The sequence below is a fragment of the Falco cherrug genome, chromosome Z (assembly GCF_023634085.1).
Source record: "Falco cherrug isolate bFalChe1 chromosome Z, bFalChe1.pri, whole genome shotgun sequence".
Taxonomy (NCBI): Eukaryota; Metazoa; Chordata; class Aves; order Falconiformes; family Falconidae; genus Falco; species Falco cherrug.
The window spans coordinates 275,909-299,255 of record NC_073720.1 but is presented as its reverse complement, the minus strand read 5'-3'; the positions used below and the strand labels follow the sequence as shown (position 1 = coordinate 299,255).

Below are 23,347 nucleotides of genomic sequence, written 5' to 3'. Positions count from 1 at the left end.
CTGCATAGGTTAATACATGTTAGCCCCTGCTGCCACAGTAGGCAAGTGATTAACGTCTTTCTGTTCCCTAGCATAGTGCACACCACACACAAATAAACAGAGTGCACTTAAAAGAGGCTAGAAAATCAACCTAACTCTCTCTCCTGTCTTTCACTCTGATCTGCGTAAGATGCTGTATTAAAACAGACACTGGGCCATGGTACTGTCCACATCTGGAGAAGACTTTGCCCGTTACAAGGTTATGGAAGGAGCACATTCAACATTGCCAATAGGACACAGAAAGCCAAGAATAACATAGCTCAGAAACAAGTCTCTGGAAGTTCCACAGGTATGAGGATTGACTGTGAGTGGTCACCAGCCTGTATCATGGGAATGCCATTTTATTGCCCCTACTCAGACAACTCACCTTGCAGGTCAGTGACAAGCAAGCTCCCACTGGTTTTTTCATACACCCAGTGCTGGAAGGTGCAACACTTCTGGCCAGCCTCTGAGTCTCTTCTCAGGAAATTTACTTCCTTGCCATCCCTGACAGAGTATTTCACAAACTCCCCAACCAGCTCCTCCTCCACTGTCGCATAGGGGATGTTATTAGCAGGGCGATGAACAAGAAAAATAGGAATGATCCTGAAATCAAGGGATAAAAAACAGTAAAATCCAGCCAGTTCTGTCAATGAAGGACTAAGAAACAGGCAAAGTGGCCAGTGATCTCAGAGCATGAATGAACAAGATCTATGAATTAACCAAGTCTAAACAATGCCAGGAGACATCTGGATAAGATTGGGATCTTCTAGGCAGCTCTAGAACATAATCACATTATCCTTTATGTGCTCATTTCTTTGTATTATTTATTCAGGTGTAAACTTTTTCAAAGCATGCTTTCTGATGTTGTCCTATTACATCCCAAAACCCAAACTGCATAATAAAGAGTGCTTGCGTATCTTGGAATATCACTGCTTCAACTGCTCAGGCTGACTGATTCAGTCTTGGTGAGGTGTTAGGCCTGCAAATTTGATCCTCTCCAGAAGGAGCTTTGCCCAAGACCACTCTAAGTGGAGGATTTCTCAGACTAGACTTCTAAAACCTGACACATCCAAAATTAGAAAACACTTTTGATAATGAAAATACAAAGCAACTACTTTACCAAAAAGTAAGAGGAAACAAGAAAGTGCCTGGAAAGATATCAGATTCTCAAGACAAGTTGGCTCAAGTGAAAATCTAGAATCTGAAGATTCTTGGACTTTGGCAGAGTCTGGATCCAGGTCAGAAAAGTTCAGCTATTTCTGTATGAAGTTTTCAGGAAATTGCAAACTTGAAAAAATTTGTCTTATTTTATTAATTTAGAAATTGAGCTAGTTTAGCCAGAAAGCCTTACAAATTTTTGTAGGAAACCAGGCTAGGTCGACTTACGTCTAAAGATGCACTATGCCAAAACCTCATGTCCAATATCAAGCAAAATTAGAGTCTCATGGTCTCCCCAGAAAGAAAGACTGAATGTGAAGTGATAACGACAATGGTCTGGAAGTATCTGTCTCACTAGCAACATGAACTTCTTGGTTACCAAAGTTCCTGCTGTCTGGAAAGCAGTGTTCTACCCCATAGGCAGTCTTCTTCTATTTGTTCTTACACTGGAAAAGCTCACCATACTTGTTAGACAGCACTCTGATACCACAATGTAAGCGTTCAAAATTAAGACCTTAGAGTAAGCAAACAAGTGACATTAGTGTATATTAGAGTGGAATTTAATACTGCTGTGAGATAAGGTCATTTTGGAAAGCCATTCAGCTTCAGCTGATAAAAGAATATAACTCTATTTCACCAGCTAGCTCACAAGAGCTCCTAGCTGGTACATGTCTTTCCTAGGGAAATTACTATCACCACAGAACAGATTTCTGGTTACTTGCTTTCTTATAAACAATCTTATCTCTTAGAGTAACACTGCCCAAGGGGTGGTATAGTTGCTTCCAGACATACTTGTACTGGATTCTGGAAATGGCAGAATTGTGAATGTACGCATGTGCTCTATACACACTGAAAGGAAGTATCTAGAAGAATTAGTCATGAGACAGAAAACCACACCTAACCAGAGCACTTCTGTATTAGTCGTCCAGTCCTAGTCTACAATTAAGCTTTATTGACAGCGTTAATTTATTTGTTGTTGTGATATTTTACCCATATTGTTACAGCACATGCAGTTAAAGTGGTACAAATGGCCTTTACACAGTAGTTATTCTCTTTCTAAGGAACAATCACTGCAACTGTAGGCACTTGTCTAGTTCTAACCTACTCACTAAAGGTATGATATCAGCTTAACTTGACCAGTATCATTAAAGTGACCAGCTTTTGTTAGTACATATGGCTCCATAGTTTCATATTACTGCACATTGAAAGGAAAATAAATGGGTCACTGGTTAATAGACATGTTAGTACTACACCATTGTAGAAGCACCATAAGTAACCTCAAGACCACAGAATATCTCTCTCTCGGTCTCCTCTGCCCTTTTATAAATGTCTAGCTGCCAGGCCACTGACTATTATAGGGCAGTGCTCTCTATCATTACCTCAGCTTTCTGTTATGGTCAAACGTGTGCAGACAGGCTAAGGCTGTAGTTTTAAAGCTAACTGGAAAATGTGTATGACCTCTCATGCTCTCTTTAGTTCATAAAATGTTGCAAGGAATATACCTTCTTTTAAATTCAAGTTTGGACTGACAAGGGATGGCTATAAGAAAGGAATTCAGCCTTAAAATTTTGAAATTAAAAAGCAGACCAAAGCATACGCACATCATCTCTTTTTCCTCTTATCTGGTGTCTTCTGGCCAACTGTTTAGAATAAAGCACCAAATCTGAACCTTCCATGTGCCTGTGATTTGCACCAGACTTGTAGTTTGCATAGGCTACATGGTCTCTCTCTTGTGTCAAAAACTAGAGGTTATATCCTGTGCCTAGAGAAACTTCTCAAACACAAATTTTATCAAGAGCAGTAGAAAAGAAGCTGCTTGCACAAATATTTTCCCTAAAAGATTTCATTGCCATTGTTCCAGAGGCTGTGCTTTAAGTGGTCCTTTTCTTCAGGGAATCAGTGCAACTGAGCAGATCTTGTGTTATCTAAACAGAGATGGAGATTTAGCCTCCTGTCAAGCATTTAGGTCTTATCCTTGAAGCAAGGCAGATGGAATGTCAACCATTCACTGCAAATTCAACTCTCTGCAGTAGCCTGACACTGGAATAGCAAATTCTTTGAAAAAGATCCGTTACCAAATCTTTAAGGTGCCACTTTCCAGCCTCAGAGGCAGAGATGAACACTTATTGAACTATGGCCTGATGTACGCATATTCAAGAAAAGGAAAACTGCTGAGATTAAGTAACCCAATCTTTGTGAAAACCTAGAATCAGAGTTGGGCTTTCTGGCATAAGACTCTCTATACATTAAAAACTTGCCAAAGGAGTGACTTCATACCATCTTCAGAATGATCATGATTTCTCTCAAGATTTCATTTTTAATGGAAAGTCGGAAGACCTGACTAATCCCACACTGCTGTTGCTAAATGATACTAGTATTATCACCTACTGGTGTTACTTCACCAACATTAATATTTTCCTCTAAATTTATATCAAAAACATGGGTTTTACCTGCTATTTACTGTCTTTACACTTTATTAGCCTTCTCTAATGGAAATGGAATCTCTCTCACCATCTCGATACCTAGTATTATTTAGGACACAACTCCAGCTGTAACGCTGTTTTCACAATTCCTCTTTTTCTTCTAGCAGTCAGTGAGCAGCTGTGGCACAGGAAAATATATATATATATACACATGTATATGTATATTTTTAAAAAAATTATATATATATGTACACTCACTCTGGTACTTCCCCAAAGCCTTCCAAGGGTTCAGCTTCAGCCGCATATATCTTCGCATACTCCCTTGCAGTATTTTGGACATAGCATTCCTATATTACAAACAAATATGCCTATGGAATATTACTCAAAACACTTAACAGATCATCTGTTTGAATATTTGCAAGACAGCTTTTCCCCACAATTCTTGCTTACAAAGGACAGGGGAAACTTACCTGCAGTGCTAGTTTGTAATTCTTTTGAACTAGGTCATCCTTACTCTTGGTCCCATATGTGATAGCATTGTGCACTTTGAGAACACAGGCGTGGCCAGGACTGAACACTGGCACGAGGCCTTGCATCACTTTACTTCGGAAGGCTTTCCGGTGCATTCCTTCACCAAAGTGAAGCTCTTCTGTAGCTATTATTCCATGCAGATTCCCACCAAAATAGCTGTCACTGATGAAATCTTCTCTAAACATGAGCTGCATGAATTCAATTTCTTCCACACCTGAAACACAATGCCGCTTTGTTCTGCACAACCTTCTGCAGTCACAGGGAAAGGGGTGCCATGGGGGATCGCATGCATCTCCCCATAGAGTATTAAAGAAAATGCTCAATAGAAACAGAATAAAAGGCCTAACTTGTGTTAACATGGGGTTGGGACCCTGCTTCTCTAAATGTAGCTTGCTGCCTCTACTGCCTGAAGCCAGCATGGAGAAAGGTGGCAGTTCAGGTTCATAAGGAGAGAATACAGAGTGTAGCAAACACAAAATAGAGGCAAAGATCACAAAAGCTGGTTTTAAACATATTAGGGGAGTTGTAAACTGGAGCTTCAAATGAATGTGAGGTCAAGCTGACTGAGAACTGAAGAGGCATTGAGGGAATACAGAGATCCTGGTAACTCTGCTTTTTTGGGAAGACACAGACAGTAATAAAGCTAATGTTCAGCAATGTACATAGATATGAATTTAAAAGTAGAAGACAGATCTTTGCCCCATGTGCCCAGAGCACATTCTTCTGAAGCTAGCCTGTCTTTTCAGAAAAGCCAGAAGTTTCTGGTATAACCAGTGCTTGTTTCAGCTTTCAGCTTTGAATCATTTCAAGGAAAGATTCTGCCAACATGTTCATAGAAGCACTCAGCTGAAAGAGGTCTCAGTCCTTATCCAATATGACCATGATGGAAACATGCCTTTCCTAGTACCAACCACATGCGCTACACAGCTCCAGTGCTGCAGACTGGCACGTTAAAGTGTTTCTTTTCAATCTGGCAAGCACAAGCTTAAAAACAGGTTTATTAGCAAAGGTAGAATAAAATAACAAGATTTTTTTCTTCATAAGTGATTTTGAATAAGAAGCACATTTCTGTAAATGACTGTGTCACTTTCAATCAAAAAGCAAATACATCCATTTTAGTGATCATTATATTCAGGAGAAATTTGTACAATATTCATCTTATCCCCCCACCTGTGGATTTTGAAATTACCAGTAGCATAAGAATGTGTTCTTAAGTTTGCTACAGCTGAAATCAAGCAGCATTATGGATTTCACCCTTTTAAATGATCACTGGAATACAAATGGAAGAAAAAAATATATAAGGGGGGGAAAAGTGGTTAAGGTTAAGAACTGAGAGAAACTAAAAAATTCTAACTGCACCTCACATCTCTCAGCACTACATTTCAAGGAATATCAGTGAAAAAGATAAAGAGGAGAAAAAAGGTGTTGACTACACAGCCATGAAGTCCTTGCCGCTCCTCTTTATAGTTATTTCTGGTTTAGATTCTGCACACTATTGCCTCTCTTTGAAGCACAGAGGAAACAGTGCACATATAAAACTAGAATTAGAAGGCTCCTTAACTCCACCTAAAATTCTCCGTTGATCAAAAGCTATACAGTGCTGTTACATGAAGTTTCCTGCTTTTATTTTAACAAGGAAGTAAATGCTTAATTTTATTCTTCTAAAAAAAGAAAGAAAAATCAATTGGCCAAATGAAGTACTTGATTAGTACAGTGTGTTCAGAAATGATAAACCAATTTGAATTGTACTGTCTATCTTTAGCTGCAGCAGAGCAAGACATACACTGAGTGTGATTAAACACAAGTTAACATATGGGGAAAGCATTCCAAAACTTCATGCCTGTCTTTCTCTTGGAGTAAAGTTACATAGCAGGTGACTTGCGAAGACCATGTGTTCAAACACCAACGGCAAGTATTTCTGCCAAAAGAGCTTTCAGTACTCCGTGTGTGTCTATGTCTCTGTATAACACATGCCATGTTATTTCTCTGTTTACTGTATGTGAAGTACTAGTGCACCAAACTAACAAGAAGTTACAGAGTTAAGTTCAGATCAACAGTTTGTCACAGCAGGTACTCCTTGATTCTGCACAAACCATTCCATCCTACATGAAGGTTTAACCTACAAAACTCCCATGGACTAAAGTGAATTTTATCTTTGATGGTACAGCAAAGGTGACTGCAAAAGGGGAAAGACAGCTAGCAAAAACACAATACTGATGACTTCAGTGGATTCCCATAGTTTCCCATGGGATAACATGTCAAAATGTCTCAGTCTAGTTATATTTTTTCATTCTTTGTTCTATTTGGAAACCAGAAGAAACAAAGATGGTTCCTTCCAATTGTGAGCACACATTCAAGCAGATGTGTGCACTTACCTTCACAATTCTGAAAACCTGAGAGATGTTCCAACACTACAAGGAAACAAAGAAACAGTTGTTATATTTTTTAAAATTATTAATGGAAAATGCCATTGTCATTATTATTAATCAAAATTATAAATTGGGATTTACCTTCAGAAGTCAGATTAAACTCAGCAGTCACCTTTCCATATAGATTATTCAAGCAGCAATAATACATTCCCTGGTCTTTGTTACTGGCTTTAGCTATTGCCAAAGAGACAGGAGAGTTATCCTGGGCACTGAAACAGAATATGTTAATTTTACACATCAATACTTTTTAAAGATATTTCCTGATTATTCCACATATGTCTCCTCCTGTCTCTGGAATTTCAGTCCCTCACTGCAAAGACTGATTCAAATATGATGCAAGTAGAAAAAATATTTTATCTCACCCTACTTAGAAGCATTCAGCCTCTATTATGTGTTTCACAATAGATGATCCTATGACATTCTGAGAGAAAAGTACCTCAATCAGAGTAAAAAATAATCAAATCACACCAAAAGGCATTCTAACATTTCTAGCAATATCACGGCCAAATTATATAAAGTATGAACATACAAAAGCCCAAAATGTTGCATGCTGTTCCTCAGTATTGACTCCTCACTCAGCTTTCTCTGTTCCTTTGCTTTTTTTCAAGCTAGATATTTGTTCTTTGATGTCTGTGTATGCAAATCCACAAATGGATCAAAGGCAGACATTATTAACAGGGGCGCAATGATATGTGAATGCTACAGTCCTTGCAGACCCAAGCTGGCTCTGGAAGCAATAAAACCACATGGAAACAGTACTACCTGTTTATAATGTTTCAAATGTATTTTTGAAACATTATAAACAGATTTTAAGAGCTATGTGATAAGAATGTCACTACTGCTACAGAAGAAAATAACTCATTTCATAAAAATGGACTTTTAAGAAAAAAACTGGAAAAGATCCTGATAAAGGCCTTAAGAAGCTTTTATCTCCACCCATCTCATTGCACTGCCTCTGGTCACTCAGAGTCAGGTTAATTGCCTGGGTTAAGGGGAGAGATCATTCTTCCTTAAATACAACTCCCGTTGTTGAATCCAATCAGCTTCAAGTTCCATTTGATACAAATATGAAGTTCAAAGTAGAATCATAAATGTTTTGGGCTGGAAGGGACCTTCAAAGGTCATCAAGTCCAACACCTTCCATGAGACCAGGTTGCTCCAAGACTCATCCAACCTGGCCTTGAACACTGCTGGGAATGGGGCACCCACAGCTTCTCTGGGCAGCCTGTGCCAGTCTCACCATCCTCATTGTAAAACATTTCTTCTTTAATTTCATTCCTGCCCTCTTTTGTCCCTTGTCCTATCACTACAGGTCCTGGTATAAACTCTCTCTCCAGCTTTCTTATAAGCCCCCTTTATGTACTGAAAAGGCCACTATAAGGTCTACCTGGAGCCTTCTCTTCTCCAGGCTGAACAACCCCAACTTTCCCAGCCTTTCTTCACTGGTGAGGTGTTCCAGCCCTTGGATCACTCTTGTGGCCTCCTCTGCTCTAATAGGTCCATGTCTTTCTTGTACTGGGGACCTCAGAATCAAATTAAGTGCTCCAGGTAGGGTCTCACCAGAGCAAAGGAGGAGAATTTCCCTTGACCTACTGGCCACACTTCTTCTGATGCAGTCCAGGATACAATTGGCTTTCTGGGCTTCAAGTGCACATTGCCAGCTCATATCCCATTTTTTTGCCCATCGGTATCACAAGTCCTTCTCTGCAGGGCTGCTCTCAATCTATTCATCCCCCAGTTTCTATTGATACTGCAGAATAATCACATCAAGCTCTACATTGCACGTTAGTTCTTTCAGCAATTCACTTGCACCATACAAGGACAGAGCTTCCCAAATATTAACCAAGTGCATTTATGTTGTTTAGCTGGGTGCTGAGTTTCAAATTTTATTTGATATTTTATAGTACTTGAAAGTTGGATGAGTCTGGTTATGATCAGGCCGAGAGGAATTACTGGTGATAGAATGCAAACTATGACCAACATTAATGCACTGTGTGAAAATAAGCTACTTAATTACACTGTTAAACTTAATTTTTGCACCTATCATACTAATCCTCTTAACAAACACAAAAGTGAATCACTGGCATATTTTCCCCAAAGCTATTCAGAAACTACCAGTCCTTCAGAAACAGTCACTTACCTTCTCTGCAGTCGAGCTAGTAACTTGGAATCTTTAGTCCATGTAATGGTGGAGTCACCATGAATGTCACCAAATTGACAGCATAGCTTAATATTTCCAGAGCAGTCAGGGAACAACTCTGCTTGGATTTTCTTCAGCAGCTTGGGAGCTTGAAAGAGAAGAGCCACAGTTTAGGATTAGAAGATAATAATAATGGTTTTGGCATTTTAAAGGAATCCCAGACTGATTTTCAGCTGTTAAGAATATGAATCTGACAACACTGGTAAATAATTATGATTTCTTCTGGTGCAGAAGCCAGGGCTTTAAAATACAGAGGTTTTAGAAGACTGATTCAGTGCCCCACACACTCAAGGGCAATGTTTTCAATGCAAAGACATTTTGGATTTATGGAATAGGACCCAAGGGAAGTTCTAGCCTAAAAAGGCATCAACATAAAATAATTTCTTAACCAATACACATGCTCTGTGACTAAAGGTCCAGGCGGTTTTATTAGTAAAAAAAACCACCACGAATGTAGAGCATACCATACGGTTACATAATGAGAATCCACATTAACCGATACTTGTAACTAGTAGATTTTTTTAAATGATCACAGCCTTTGAGAGAAAACGCTTTAAGTCCCAGGAGATGCTCAGTCTCCAAGGTGTTCTCAGAACATACCTAACACACACTGTCAAGATGAGACGCTGCAAGATACAGTGATGGCACCATTTCCTTAAAAACACAGCTGGTTAGATATTAACGTTGTGGTTAGGTATTTGCATTTGGTAATGTCAGTGGCCTTTGCATCCCTCTTCAGTTTCACAAGGATTAATTTCCCACCTCTAAAGAAAGTCCCTACCTTTCCAGCCATAGGGCACAGTTCTTTTGCTAAACATTGACCATCGTGCAGAACAAATCCAAGAATCACTCAGGTTACAGAGAGAGAGCACTGTGCCCAGCTTGGGGAAGGTCCTGATGACTTGGTTCTCTGCTAAGACTTCTTTACTGGTTCACAGAACTCTCCAGTGTCTTTGCACATGGGCATGGCATGAGCAGAAGGGTGGAGGGTACTTGGAAAGAAAGGGAACATATACTTAGGGAAAGGTTTTGGGATCGTGACACGTCCCTGCAACTCAAGTGAGACATCCCTGCTAGATGTAAGGGATGTAAATGCAAGATGTTATGTTCCTACTGTGTTAATTCTGAGCTGCTGCACTCTGAATGAACTGGCCTGACACATGTGTTTGTGGATCCCATTCCTGCAGTCTAACTTTCCCCATCTAATGCCAAAGGAATGCTGGATCCAGCTCGAAGGGTCAGGCACCTGGAATTCACTGCTATGTTTAACTTGTAGTTACTTAAGTCCTTAGGCCTAAGAATCTTGCTGAATCAGGGCTAAAATGAAGCAGACAGTATGTGACAGAACTGTAAATAGAACTAATGGCTCCATATTCCCTGCTGTAACCACAAAGTTGTTCCTCCTGCAGCTGAAAATAATACAAAAGAGAACACTGAGTATATCAGACTAACCATACCAACCTTCCCATAATGCTGGGCAAAGGTCCACACAATTCTGTTTGTTCTCTGAACAAACACACATTCATTTCAGTCTGGACTGAAGCAGATCAAGAAGGAGGTTAAGAAAATTCAGTCTTATCTGATGCAAGCCTGACTGTTTAAAACATAGCCTCAGGTATATGGAAAAAGATCAGGCATTTCTCAGTAATTGCAGTTTGCTTGCTCTGTTTTGAAGGAATGTGTCTCTCCTCCCACACATTTGGTTCTCTGGCAAAGGACACATCTTTGAACAAAGAAAAGTTTGGGGTTTTTTTAAATGTGATTGGAAAAGTAGAACTCTCACCAGACTGCACTGTAATTTGAATCTCTGAAGAACTTCATAATTGTGTAGCTTACCTTTAGTCACTGCTCAGTCTTGCTCTGATCTATTAAAATATTTTATGATGCGAACATGAAACGTAATGTCAAAAGATAAAAATAAGATCTTGGTCCTTGCAAAGTATCCATAGAAACCACCAATACCTCATCTGTCTAGCTGTTACACTATTGCTACTCCTGTCTGCATTTTGTTGTGCCTGTTAGCAACCGCCTAGAGACTCTGACAAGTAACCTGATTCTCATTTCAATTATGTTTTCTGTGTCAGTTTAATATTGTTAATTTCATCAGTGTCATTTATAACCAACAGTGGTGAAAAGGAATGCAGAATCAGTCATCAGATAGGACTGCAAAACATAATGTTTATCAGTAGTACCCTACTAAAAACAGTAATACTTTGCAAGTAATAAAAGCATTTGGTAACCAAGAGAGGGTAATTGCATTTGGGAGCCACAGTGCAGAAGCATAACTGGGAACACAGCCTTGTGGGAATGTAATAAAATACAAGTACTGAGCTTGCAGTTGCTGTATTGTGTGTAGTTATGTGGTTCCATTATGCTATACATCCCTGAAAAGTTACTCGAAAAGACCAATGAAGAAGTAACTATTTCAAACAGGTTAAAAAGTTCATAAATTTAATATATTTTCTAGCTAGGAAAAGGATGTTAGGGAGGGTTCAGCTCTGTGGCATGAGCACAGCAGTAGTTACTAAGTTCACAGAACTAGAAATTAAAATCCGTGAGAGCCGGACACCTTTAGCTGACACAATTTAGATAAAAGTAGGCTTGCAGTGTGTTTAACGAATTTGAATTTTGTAGTGTAGCCAGAAGGGTGGGAAAGGACAGAAATGAAAATCAGTTTTGTCTTACCTTTGCTATCCTTTTTCAAAATTATTTTCCTTTGCTCTTTTCTATCTTCTTTATGAATCATGCCTGCCTCACTCTTCAAAGACTTCTCAACACAGCTAGGATCCTTGCTGACATTTCCTCTCTCCTCCAGTCGAGGTTTTTTTGACAGGGTTGCTGGTGGCAATTTCTTCTTAGCTCCAGCAGATGAAGGCCCACTCTTTGCTTTGTCTTGTTTATATTTGATGGGCTCAGTCTCAGCAACAGCTGGTGATGTCTGGTAGGATTTTGACCCTTCCTGATTTCTTAGCCTTTCCTCATTGACTGGGAACGGATCATATGGGGTTGACACTAAGGAGAATGGCTGAGTTCTGCTGCATGATGGTTGTTCTTGAAAATACTGGTTGTTCCCTGAATCACCTGGTGGCAAATTAACTAAACCAGTTACTACACTCTCTGATGTCATGACTTCTTTATCATACTCCATAGACTTAATTGAATTATCAACCTCAGTTAACTTGCTGGAAGAGATCAAGTCAGGACAGGACTGCTTAGTGCTAATATTCATAAACTGTCTCTGAGCCTTAGAGCTAGCTAAATTGTGCAAAGGACCTTCATCTGGGTTATATCCAATAGCTCTTTGAATCGCTTTTTTATTTTCACACAAGACTGCTTCCTTCTTGTTTTCTTCAGGTACTCTATGAAGCTGATCCTTCAATGCTTTGCAGAAAGTTTCTAGCCTACTCAAATTTTCATCTACTTTGACAGCAGTTTGTGTGGATTCAGTTTTTACCTGACTTCCTATGCCAAGACATCCCATTGCTGATATACTGGTAAGATGGCTCTCTGACTGGCTTACAGGTGTGAAGAATGGTAATGTTTCTTTTACAGTCCCTTGTTGGATATCTAACTGATCACTGGTATCTCTATAATCTTCATTCGCTATGCTGTGATACTCTTTTTGAGTTTTTCTAGGCAGCAGGGTACTAACTGATGTTACACTTCCAGATGCATATGCCTGATTTTTTGAAGAATCTGTTTTTAACTCTTCATCAGACTTGAAGGTGCTGTCAACAAAAAATACACCTTGTTCTGATGTATTATTAGGGGAAAGTGCAGCCTGACTCTCTGAAACATGACTAACTCCTGAGTCACAGGAAGTTCCAGCCCTTTGTTCATCACCCATGCAAATCTCTCTCTGTTCTCCTGTTTGACAAGGTTCGTATCTGGGCACTTCTACATAAAAATCTCTTAAAAATGGATCCCCAGAGGAAGGAGTGAATGCCAGTTCTTGTTTTTCTATTTCTGTCAGCTGGTCTATATTTTGGGGTAGATTTTTACGTGTTATGGTTTCAGGAGTCTTAATTAAAGTGGGCAATTGCATTACATAACCATATTTCTGTGCATTAGAAACAACTTGAAAATCTTGACAGTCCTTATTGTTTGAAAGATGATAGCTGTCAGAATTAGCATCATTTTGCACATCCAAGTCTGAGTGATCTTTTTCTTGTAAATTCTTTTCATAATTTTTATGTATGGTGTTAACAGAAGAGTGTTCTCCATGTGTAAACTGACCAGTATTTTCACTGGGGAAAATGTCTTTCTTTTCAGGGAAATAAGCCAATGCTTTTCTTGCTGGATAACAGTCTCTAAAATGACACCCTTTACCCGTTACAGACTCATTTATCAAGGATGTATCGTGCTCAGTATGAAGCAATTGTCCAATTGTCCCACACGACTTCTCTGACATGTAAGATGGGTTTTCTTTTTCACATGCTAAATTAACACTCTGAACATTTTTTAATCTTTGAAGAGAATCTGCATCACAAATTCGGGAAGCATTATTAATGGTAAGCTTTCCTTCCCAAGCGACAGTCATTTGAATGGATCCATTACTGTCAGTTAATGTTTGATTTGGCTTCTGCTCCAAGCACTCCTCTGTATTTATGATACTATTTGCTGAAACACAAATGGATGGTGTTTCCATTTTATTTCCAGTGCTAGAATCTAGACATATACCATCTGTTTCTACCACTTGTGCAAGACAAATGTTTCCTATGGATGCACTGTTACATGCTTCATCTGTTTTAAGTAAGATATTAGAAACATTGCACTCTTCTTTCTCTGTTCTTTGTCTACTAGCTGGTTGCGTAATAGGTTCCTCCTCTAATATAAAATTTATTGGCAAAGGGTGATCAGAACCAGTCTCCTGTACAAAGTCCAGTTCTGTGACTTTGTTATCTGTTGGCCTAATTTCTAAACTTGTGATGCCCCGGTTTTCAAATGGGATTTGATAATCTGACTCTTCTTCATGAAGAAGCTTCCACAGCTTGTCATGCACTGCAGACATATCATCATCTTCTCTGCACCCAGGTTCTCCAGATTCCACGACTGGCTTGGGATTAGCTTCATACAGAGATTCATCACATGACAGACTGCAGAGAAGATCTGTGTCGTTGCTACTGTGTGAGTCAAAATTACACTTTTGGTCTCCCTTCCTTGGCTCATCACATAGCTTTGCAGAAAAAAGAACAGCACATAAACATTTTTGTTTATCAGGAACAGAGTCTGTATCCCATAATGGCAAAGGTGAAATGTCATTCTTTGATTTGTTGCCATTACTAATAATATTAATTCTTTGCTCACTGAAGACTTGTTGGTGACAATTTACTTTCTTATCACAAGAAGCATGGTGTTGAGAACAGGTCTGTAAATTTGCACTCTTTGCTTGTAATGTCTTTTCAGTACAGAGCATTTCTGAAGCTGGATACATGGTTCCTGCACTCTCATAAATCATGAAGTTGCTTTCCTTTTCTATTTCAGGCTCCATAGTTAGTCTCTCACAATTCTGCGTGAAGATTTCAAGATCAGCACCTTGGTTCTACAAAGAAGAAAAAAAAGAGAAATGTAGTTAGAATTGCTGCTTGACACAAGCCTGAAATAGAGTCCTGGCTTGAAATATACCTATTTATTAATTAATTTATTTATTTATCTATCTATTTATTTATTTATTAGTAATGTTTGTCAACAGCCAAGTTTCTGACTAGTAGCTATGAACCTAACAGACTGAAATCATACTCCTGGGTCTTAACAGCCTTGAACCCTGACAATTTTCAGATCTGAACCAAATGCTGAGTTTAATCAAGAAAAGATCAATGACTGATATAGTCCAGCTAGATAAAAAACGATAAATAAAACAAACCAAACTACAATAAACCAGTCGTATCTATGCCTTTTACTAACAGTTGGAGTGTCCCAGCATACTTATTACATAATCCAAACAGATTAATTTCTGGAACTACCCAGACTGGTTTTTTGGGAACTTGCATTCCCCTTTGCTTTCATCATGGGCATTGTTATTTTAGGTTTCACAAAGATGCTTCCTTAATATGCATCAGTCTTGAAAAGTTTCAGAGAATGCACCCCCTGTCTGCCATGCTATGTACTTTAGAACAAGGCTCCGACCAAAAACTGAACATCTGAGTCAGTTTTAAGCTATCTTCAAAATTTGTCTTTAGTCATCTCTGACCCCTTGAGGTGACAAGTCCTCCTTCAAAAGGGAGTGCCAAATATCATTTCAGCTCTTGCTTCTGTCCAAGAGGTAATGAATTCTCATTATAAGGCATGTTCAGCCCTCCTCTAGCAATGAGACATGCACTGCAACTTTAGGGGTACTGCTGGGAAAACTGGGGCAGAAAATAAAAATCCATATTGTTCCCACATCTTCTTTACTCTTCTGTATCAAAATATTCCACATTGTCACTTTATGTAGAAACAATCCATTCCTCAGTTAAACTAAGCCAAACTGAACTTAAATATGCAAGGAGTGTAGACCTTATTAAAGAGAACAACTGGCTGCTGTTTGGTCTTGCAGGGGATGAAGAAAGTGCTGCCATCTGCGTGGCATACTAAGTCTGTTAAATTGTTAACTGTTCCCCTTAGAACTGAGCATTCACTCTTAAGTGCTTTTTCCACAGTTCCTGCCAAGCTTTTGTTCTCCAGGCTTTCCTCTAGCTCTCTTCAGCACTAAATCAATTCCTTGGAGTTAGTGAGTGTATTTCACCCATAGCAAATCATAGATGGAGAAGCCTACAATTTTTTACTGGACAAAAATACAATGTTTCATAACTGAATTATGCTTTATGCTTTTGGTTACTGTCTATTTGCCAGAACAATCTGTAAAAGTAGAGAGCAATTTATCCACCAACCTTTGAAAAAAAAAATTAATTTCAAATAGCCATTTACAGGATATAACAACATGGCCTCATGAATTAGTTTGTACATTTGACCATGTACCTTTCTAGTGGCTGGAGCTTTGCACCTACTCCCAGAGGAAATGATGAAATGCTAAAAAAAAATCAGACTGAGTTTAAAACACACCAATATTTGTAGACATTTTTTCATTTTTTAGGTGTTACCCAGCCACAGACTCCACTCATAACTGGTTTGGGTTGGTTTCTTGCCTCATGAGTCCCAGTTCCATCCATAGTTATTTGTTACCTTGTAATGATGTGCTAGATGGCTGAAATTAATAACTAGGATACATAATAAGCAAGTCCTCTGGGTTACAGCAGAGCTATAAATGTGTAATCAGTGCCAGTAGACACATAATTCAGAGAAGATTCTGAAAAGAAGCAAGTGTTGTTACTCAGTGAAGGACATGTAACGAAGGATTTCCCATGAGCTGCTGTGTGCTCAGGTAGAAGCAGGGGCTGCTCAGACACTAGGTTCTTAGTTTCTGTAAGCTCATGGTAAAAGGATTACTGGCTGTAGTAAACATTGCTTTCCTTTGCTGCAAAAGCCACCCACTTCAGCTGCAATTCCTTTCATCCATTCTGTTTCTCCATTCAGCTTGAATAGGATGTGGAGTTAACTACATGCTGTGGACAATGAGGAAGGAAGAGATACAGAAATTTTTTGTCAATTACTTTAACTGCTGTTCCCACCCCAAGCACCAAGCAGTTGCCACCAGACTGCCTTCAAAATTCCTTGGACAGTGCACACTGTTCCTGAGCCTAGGAACTTCAGCTCCACAACTGCAGTCCCCTCTGATTCCCAATTCCTTGGTTTCCTCTCAGTTCTGCTCTGCAGAAGATGCCATTCTCTAGGTCTTTCAGTTTAGACTTCTTTCAAGTCAAGGAAGATATGATCCTGGATGTGTCTCTACAGTCAGTTCCAGTTCTCCTTTCAGTCGGTTCTGAAGATTTGGTCTGAGCCTAGTGCTCCTTCTGCCACTTCCACTTCCCCCTCAAACCTCCCTGGAAACCAGTTTATTCTTCTATTCCTTATAGCCACAGCAGCCTCAATCACAGGTTTTAATAAAACCCATGGAATTCTTGCTAAGTATTTTAGACATATGATTCATCAGTCCCTACCAGCTGTTGGTATGAAACTGAAAACAGACAGTTCTCTCATGCCCACCGGAAAGTGGGGCTATTATTTCAAGAAGCCTTTTATCTATGTAATCTGTGTGTCTGTCCATGTTGGCATCTGTCTGTCTCAAGTATTTATAGACATGCAGCACTGTAGAGTCTAGACACACATTTTGATGGGTGGAAAATAAACACAATGACAAAAGAGGTCTTCTAATGAAGTGCCTTGCCTTGCATTTGACAAAAGTAGGTCTGAAAGCAGAATGCAATTTAAAGCCTCATAGTGGCACATTTATTGTTTTTTTAAAATTTATATTTAACAGAGATATGTGCTCCTAGGGTATATGGTAATCAGCTCCATATTAATTTTGTTTGAAAGCACTTCTATCCAAATCCTTTGAACATGTTTTAGGAAACCTTGCTGGCTTTAACTCTGGTATTTTCTTAGATTAGATTTATTTCAGCTAACACAGTCCTAGAACTATTCATCTTGATTTGATTTTTTGTTCTCTGCTCTCACAGAAGATTTCTGGCGTTTAATGCCATACATTTTAACAATTGCTTCAATTACTGTACAATCTGTTCAACTACAGGATGACAAAGGAATGGTAACAAACTAGAGAATTTAATTATATGAATGCAGTAGAACAAGACATTTTAATTTGTGCATGTGTAACAAACTGCCTGGTTGGGACAACAGAAAGATGAAATCACAGTTCTATATTTAAATTCATACGCAAAATACACAGTCCACATACTTTCATTATAAAGACGTGGTTACTGTGAATAAAGGAGGGATAAGTAGGTAAGTCAATTACATCATAGCTATGTAAAAGGAAGCTGGAAGCAGCCACTTCAAAACCAGAGCTTTCTTTTTAATCTATTGTAAAATCATGATGTAAGGAGGTCCCTGCCTTGTTTTTTTTCTCTGCTAACATGACCCGTTGTGTTCCACAGCCTGACAGGAACAGTTAAATGAAAAGCAAAGGACTATAGGGAGTAAGTGAGCATTTTTACCACCTCTGAGTTATGGAAAGAAATGGGGGAGAATATGGGGAAAAGAAGAAGAAATTTTAACAGATTCTACTTCTTCACAGCAATCTGATATCAGGAACATCTTCATCTTACAGCCTCTGTGGAGATCTAGAAGACACAGATGACCAAACCGATGATGTACAGACCTGCAGAACGTTCTATGTGAAGTAAGCTTCCCCCAGAATGTTTTGAGTCACCTCTTTAAGTCACCAGGAACTAAGGAGCAGCATCATATCTGTGGCCTCAAATGTTACAGTAAAACTCATCTGTCCCTTCAGCCCGTTCATTTTCTGAGCTGAGTTCATTTTCAGACCTGGAGGTCTTCCATTCAATCCATTATATCATCCAACTTAGTGGCCAACACATTACATTTCTTTACCTTTTCTATTAATGGTTTTACTGCCATACTATGCTTGTAGAGCGCTGAATAACTATGCATGCTATGCGTAAGTTTAAATCAGGACTAGATCAAAAACATAATTTTCTGAAAACAAGGCTCTGGCTCTGAAAGCCATTGACTCTTGTAGCAATAAAAAGACATCCACTTATGTTATCTAGTTGCCTTGCATCCTACCTCTTCATTTTGTATTTGCTCTCAGTGTCCCATATTCACTCTTGGGTTTATGAGTTGCAGCAGACACCACCCTTTGTGGTGGGAATGACAGCTTCTTTAAGTTAAAAAGAGATCCTTTCTGGATCTGACTGGCTCTTAAGCTTCGCAGGCTGTGTGCTGTTCAGTGATTGGCTTTAAGTAACACTGAATTAACAAGCAATAGCAAATACTTGGAGAGCATTCTAAGAAATGTCGTTTAGATTGGCTGTGCTTCAGCACATGTAACAGCATCAACAGGATGCAGTCCTACAGGTACTCTGGTTCCAGACTTGTGCCTGGGTTGAAACTGACTCAAAATCAAAGATGGCAGTTACTTCTTATGTAAAGTAGATTTCAATCTGGTACAGCCCATAGTTGTGGTTGGTTTTCATTTTTAGCTTGTTTTATGGTTTTTAAGAGAAAGTAATTCAGCCTGTGGAAGGTGATGAATTGATACTTCAGGATCCACATTCACAAAACAGGAAAAACAGCACAGGAAGCCTGAACAGGAAGAATTATTGTTGCTGTTCAGTGGGATGTTCAGGTAATTACCTCCATCAGTCATTGCTGAGGTTGTCTAATAAAGCCATCTGCAAAGAGGCCAAACGATATCGGATACTAAGGAGATGGGGCAATTCAAGAACCTGAACAAAATACCATATCTGTAACTGTTTTGTTAAATAAATATTTGATTCTTAAGGAGAATTTTCAACCTATGGGGCATGGGAATATAGCACCTGCGCAACCTGTGTTATTTAATTTCATTACTGATATGGAAAAAGGAGGAGTCAGCACACTTGTGAAAACTGCATATGCTAGCTTCTGGAACAGCATAAAGGAACTCAAAGATTACATACACCCAGGTAGCCCGGGAGTACTCCCAGTTCCTGGGACCCAGTGTGCCCTGCAGCCATGTTCCTGGTCCCATGGACAAGGTCTGAGCTCTTGCTGGTCCCTTTTTGACCCTGGTTTACATTCAAAGAAGTAAGCCAGAAAAGCCATTGTATCTCAAGAGGTGATCCATATGCAACCTCATCTACACACAAACCCAAAAAATTGTGACTTTGAGCAGGAAATAAAACAATTAGGTTTGGAAAAAAGCAACATAATGCGCTTGGCAATAAAATGCGTACATGCCAAGGGGAAAAATATCAGGGGTAAACTACACTGCTGACAAAGACATATAGATCATACAGGGAAAAAATTAAACATGGCAGGTAACAATAAGGTCAGTGGAGGCTGCGGCATGATACAGGAGCAGAGCTACAATTTCCTGTCGTGGTGTTTCTTGCATGTCACAACAAATCACATTCAGAGACTTATTAAAACAATAAATGATACAATTCCAGGCAAAGTATTTTGATAGAGTGACTGCTAAACATAAACACCCGTACAAGTGCTTTGATTTGGAATTAAGGCAAAACTAAAAAATACACTTCTGCTCTGCAGAAACTCTATGTTGTCAGCTAGAGTCAATAGTGATATTGCCACTATCTTCACTTATCAGTGTTTCTTGATAACAAAACTGACAGGCAGATCATCATTATCTCCTAAATAAATATACAAAGCTGGGATCTTCAGACTATGACAAAACATTAAAGAAAGCCAAATACATTAAGATGCGATGAAGTGAAGAACAGAAAGCCAGCTAAAACACCTTACTGTGTGATAAAAAGGTATGAGTGAAGTTGGACTTAAAATGACCCCTTTCCATGTGATACTTTTAAAGCACCTCAAAGCCTCACAAGAACCTTGGAAGTATAATGTTAGCTGCTGTTATCTGCTCCCTTCCCATATCTGAGAAATGGACCATCTTCACCCAATGTAAACTGAGTGACAAACTGTCACATTCATGTGCAAAGAAACTCAGTAGGCATGAGTTAAGGCTCTTGTAGTTCCCCATCCCCTGCAACACGTAGGGCTAATTTATACATCAGTCTCTCACCTGATCACCTGAACCATTTCTGTTAATGAAAGCAAGAAGTTCACCTCTGAAATGAGATGATTCATTTTACCTACCATTTTCTCACTGTCTTTTAAGAAGAAATAGTTTAGCAAGGTAATTTTCCCCTGTAAATGGAGTCTCCATGTTACGTTTATACCCTTCTGTTTGTACAAATGGAGTATAACAAACCACTCCTAGAATATGGATAGTAAGTGTATCACTGACTCTGGGATCAGAGCAGGTTTTTTGTGTGTGTCTCCCTGAAAAGGCTGGAGCCAATTATAACACAGGTGACAAAACATGATGTTATCTGCCAGCCCTAGGGTGAATCCTATTGAATAAGCAGGGTTGCTATCACAACCTAGTTACTCAGACTAGGACTCTTTTGTTTGGTTGGATACAGAGCTCCTGTCCCTTGCCACACTGCTCAGGCTCAGACCCTTCCTTGGGAAGGTTCAGCTCCCATCTCAGCCAGACTCAAGAGCAAAAGTCTCAGACAAGACCACCTTTTCAAGTGGATCTAACAACCACTCAAGCCTATTAGAAAGGATGAGGTATAGCCTCTCAAACCCACCTGTTGGACGTGTGGGACGTAATATGAATATAATATTCAGAAACAAAGCATGTTAACCACCTGATGAAGAGTTACTCTGCACCCAAGGGCTACTGAAGTATTTTATACAGAGTGCAAAACTTTTCCATGAAGTGAAAAGCCTTGAGAGAGACCTAATTTCTACACATTCAGAGTTGGAAGAGATTTGGATCCCAGCTTCCACTGCCACAGGAAACATTTAGGCAAACTGTTTTTTCAGAATTCCAGCAGAGAACTGTGAGTGGTGTCAAGCTGCACCAAGAGGGAGTAAGAATAAGTCTCATAAAAAATTATAACTGACTAGCTTTTGAACTCATAAAACAAGAAAACCTTCCTTTGTTTCCAGCAACTATTCCCTTAAATGTGACAAGAGGCAGTTTAAAAACATTTGAATGAAAAATGAAAGAACTAGAAGCTGATTGAAAATGATGTGTCAGGCATGCACAGTAGTTCTTAGTCATTACTGTTTTGGAACAGAAGTCCTCACCCAGTTTGTACTCAAAGCCAGCCATTAAACCAGTTTCCACCCGAATGCTGTTTATTGGCCTATGTAAAACCATTTTCTGGGTTTCAGTCCAGCTCCTCATGGGCAGAGTTAATCTGTAACAACTGTTCTGACATCCTTCCAAACAGTTTTCTTTCAGTTTTCCTTTGTTGTGTAACACAGCTGCTTCCTCCCCTCTTACCTTTCCACCCTTTTCCTACATCTTCCTGCACATTGCTCCTAGCAAACACCCTCCCCTTCATGACAGTGTTGGAGTGCAGTGCACACAACTCACACCTGCGTTTCTGCACTAACTTCAGAGCAGGGAGCTCTAAACTTGAGTGCCCCAGCAACAAAACACCCTAAATGACAGTTATCCCTTACACGAGGGACCTTAGGGACATCACACACAACAGCAGATAGCTACCATCTTAATGCACTGAACAAGGCCAATAGCCCAACAGATGAACAGCTTCATGGGCCTATGCAGCCCTTGTAATTTTGACTATCCTGGAATCTAAAAAGGGAGAGGTATTATATGGTTCAGAAAATACTTCTTGTGCACAACCACATTACCTGACTACCTGGAATTTCTGTGTCAGTTCTCCTTCTCTCCTTTTTGTAAAATAAAATTTGAAATCATCTAGAAGTGATGCACGTTTGTGTCAAGAAGGTCAAACCAAGTATCTCTCAAATTTTATGAGAGCAGGCTGTTCTGACATGAGCAAAAACAAAATAATGGCAGAATGAACAGCAGTTCTAATCAGTAGGGGGGGAAATGTTCTAGAAATATATAAACACCACATGCCATTCTTCCTGGGCTATCAGCATAAACACTGGCTATTTTGCTTATGCCCTGGAATCTCTCTGAATGTGCCAGTTCCAGCAGGACTTCACCAGCATTGCTGGCATTCAGCAGGCCATAGACATGGGCTCTGTAATTCTGAAGTGACACCAGTACCTTGCACTGAGGGTGCTGGCTGGACACTATGAATGGCCTGCAGACTTTAAGACTCCTGGCTCTCTGTAGAGTATGTAATATCATACAGCCAGCCCAGTTGGCTTTTAGGACCTATTATTAATTGAGCTGCTTTGAAGCAATAAAATAAATCATTAAACAAAGAATTTCACCTGTGGCTAGACTGTGAAGTCATGAGAGGAGTCAGGAGCTTCCCACCTTGGTAATCTAACCAAAGGGAAGTCACCAGAAGAGCAGTTGCTGCACAACACAGAGTGCAAAGGTTGTTCCTGTTAGAGGCAACTTGGCACTAAGGGGAAGTGTAAATCTTTGGGTAATTAGTGCTGTGGTTCTGTGGGTGCTATGTACCTCTCAGCAGAGCTGATTCACCATAGGGAGAGGGAAAATACAAAGCAATTCAAAAGCGGTCAGATGTGGGTTTTGCTACAAGTCCTTCACCTTGCTCCTGGCAGAGCTGGTCTCCAGCTAATACACAGTGCACTTTTACGTAAACCTGTGCACATCAATAGGAGGTTGATTCTTTCTTAGGTTATACAAGCAGATTGCTGAGGAGCTTCTGGCTTACTATACAGGAGCTGTGAGAAGCTGTCCACATTTTCCTTGTGCTATAGAGAGTTGTTTCCAGCTGGGATGCTTTTGCTTAGCTCATTTTCCAGACTACATAATTTTGAAGCTACACCTAAATTTCACCTTCGTTCATGCATGTTTAAAACCAGGGATTTGGTTTGTGCTCACCTCTAGCCCTTCTGTGTACATCAATACTTCTTTCCTACTTGATTTTTATCTAATGTAAAGTTTTGGTCATGAACACACAAATGGAAGAAATACCTACTGACTGCAAGTAGCAAGAGGCTAACTAGCCAATATGAAATCTGGCCATGGCACTTACAGTGACATAACAGCAGCTCTCTGTTAATAGGCTTCT

General features: G+C 39.5%; 1 protein-coding gene across 1 annotated transcript in view; it reads right to left on the bottom strand.

Annotated features, from left to right (window-relative positions):
- The window catches only part of ALPK2 (alpha kinase 2), a 36,316-nt gene that overhangs the window by 10,390 nt on the left and 2,579 nt on the right, over positions 1-23,347 (bottom strand). The window contains exons 2-8 of the mRNA XM_005437950.4: positions 11,448-14,304; positions 8,703-8,850; positions 6,644-6,771; positions 6,509-6,544; positions 4,073-4,347; positions 3,861-3,949; positions 407-624 (exon numbers count right to left, since the gene is read on the bottom strand). Coding sequence (XP_005438007.1) covers positions 407-624; positions 3,861-3,949; positions 4,073-4,347; positions 6,509-6,544; positions 6,644-6,771; positions 8,703-8,850; positions 11,448-14,304 — 3,751 coding nt within the window. The remainder of the gene's footprint in view (positions 1-406; positions 625-3,860; positions 3,950-4,072; positions 4,348-6,508; positions 6,545-6,643; positions 6,772-8,702; positions 8,851-11,447; positions 14,305-23,347) is intronic.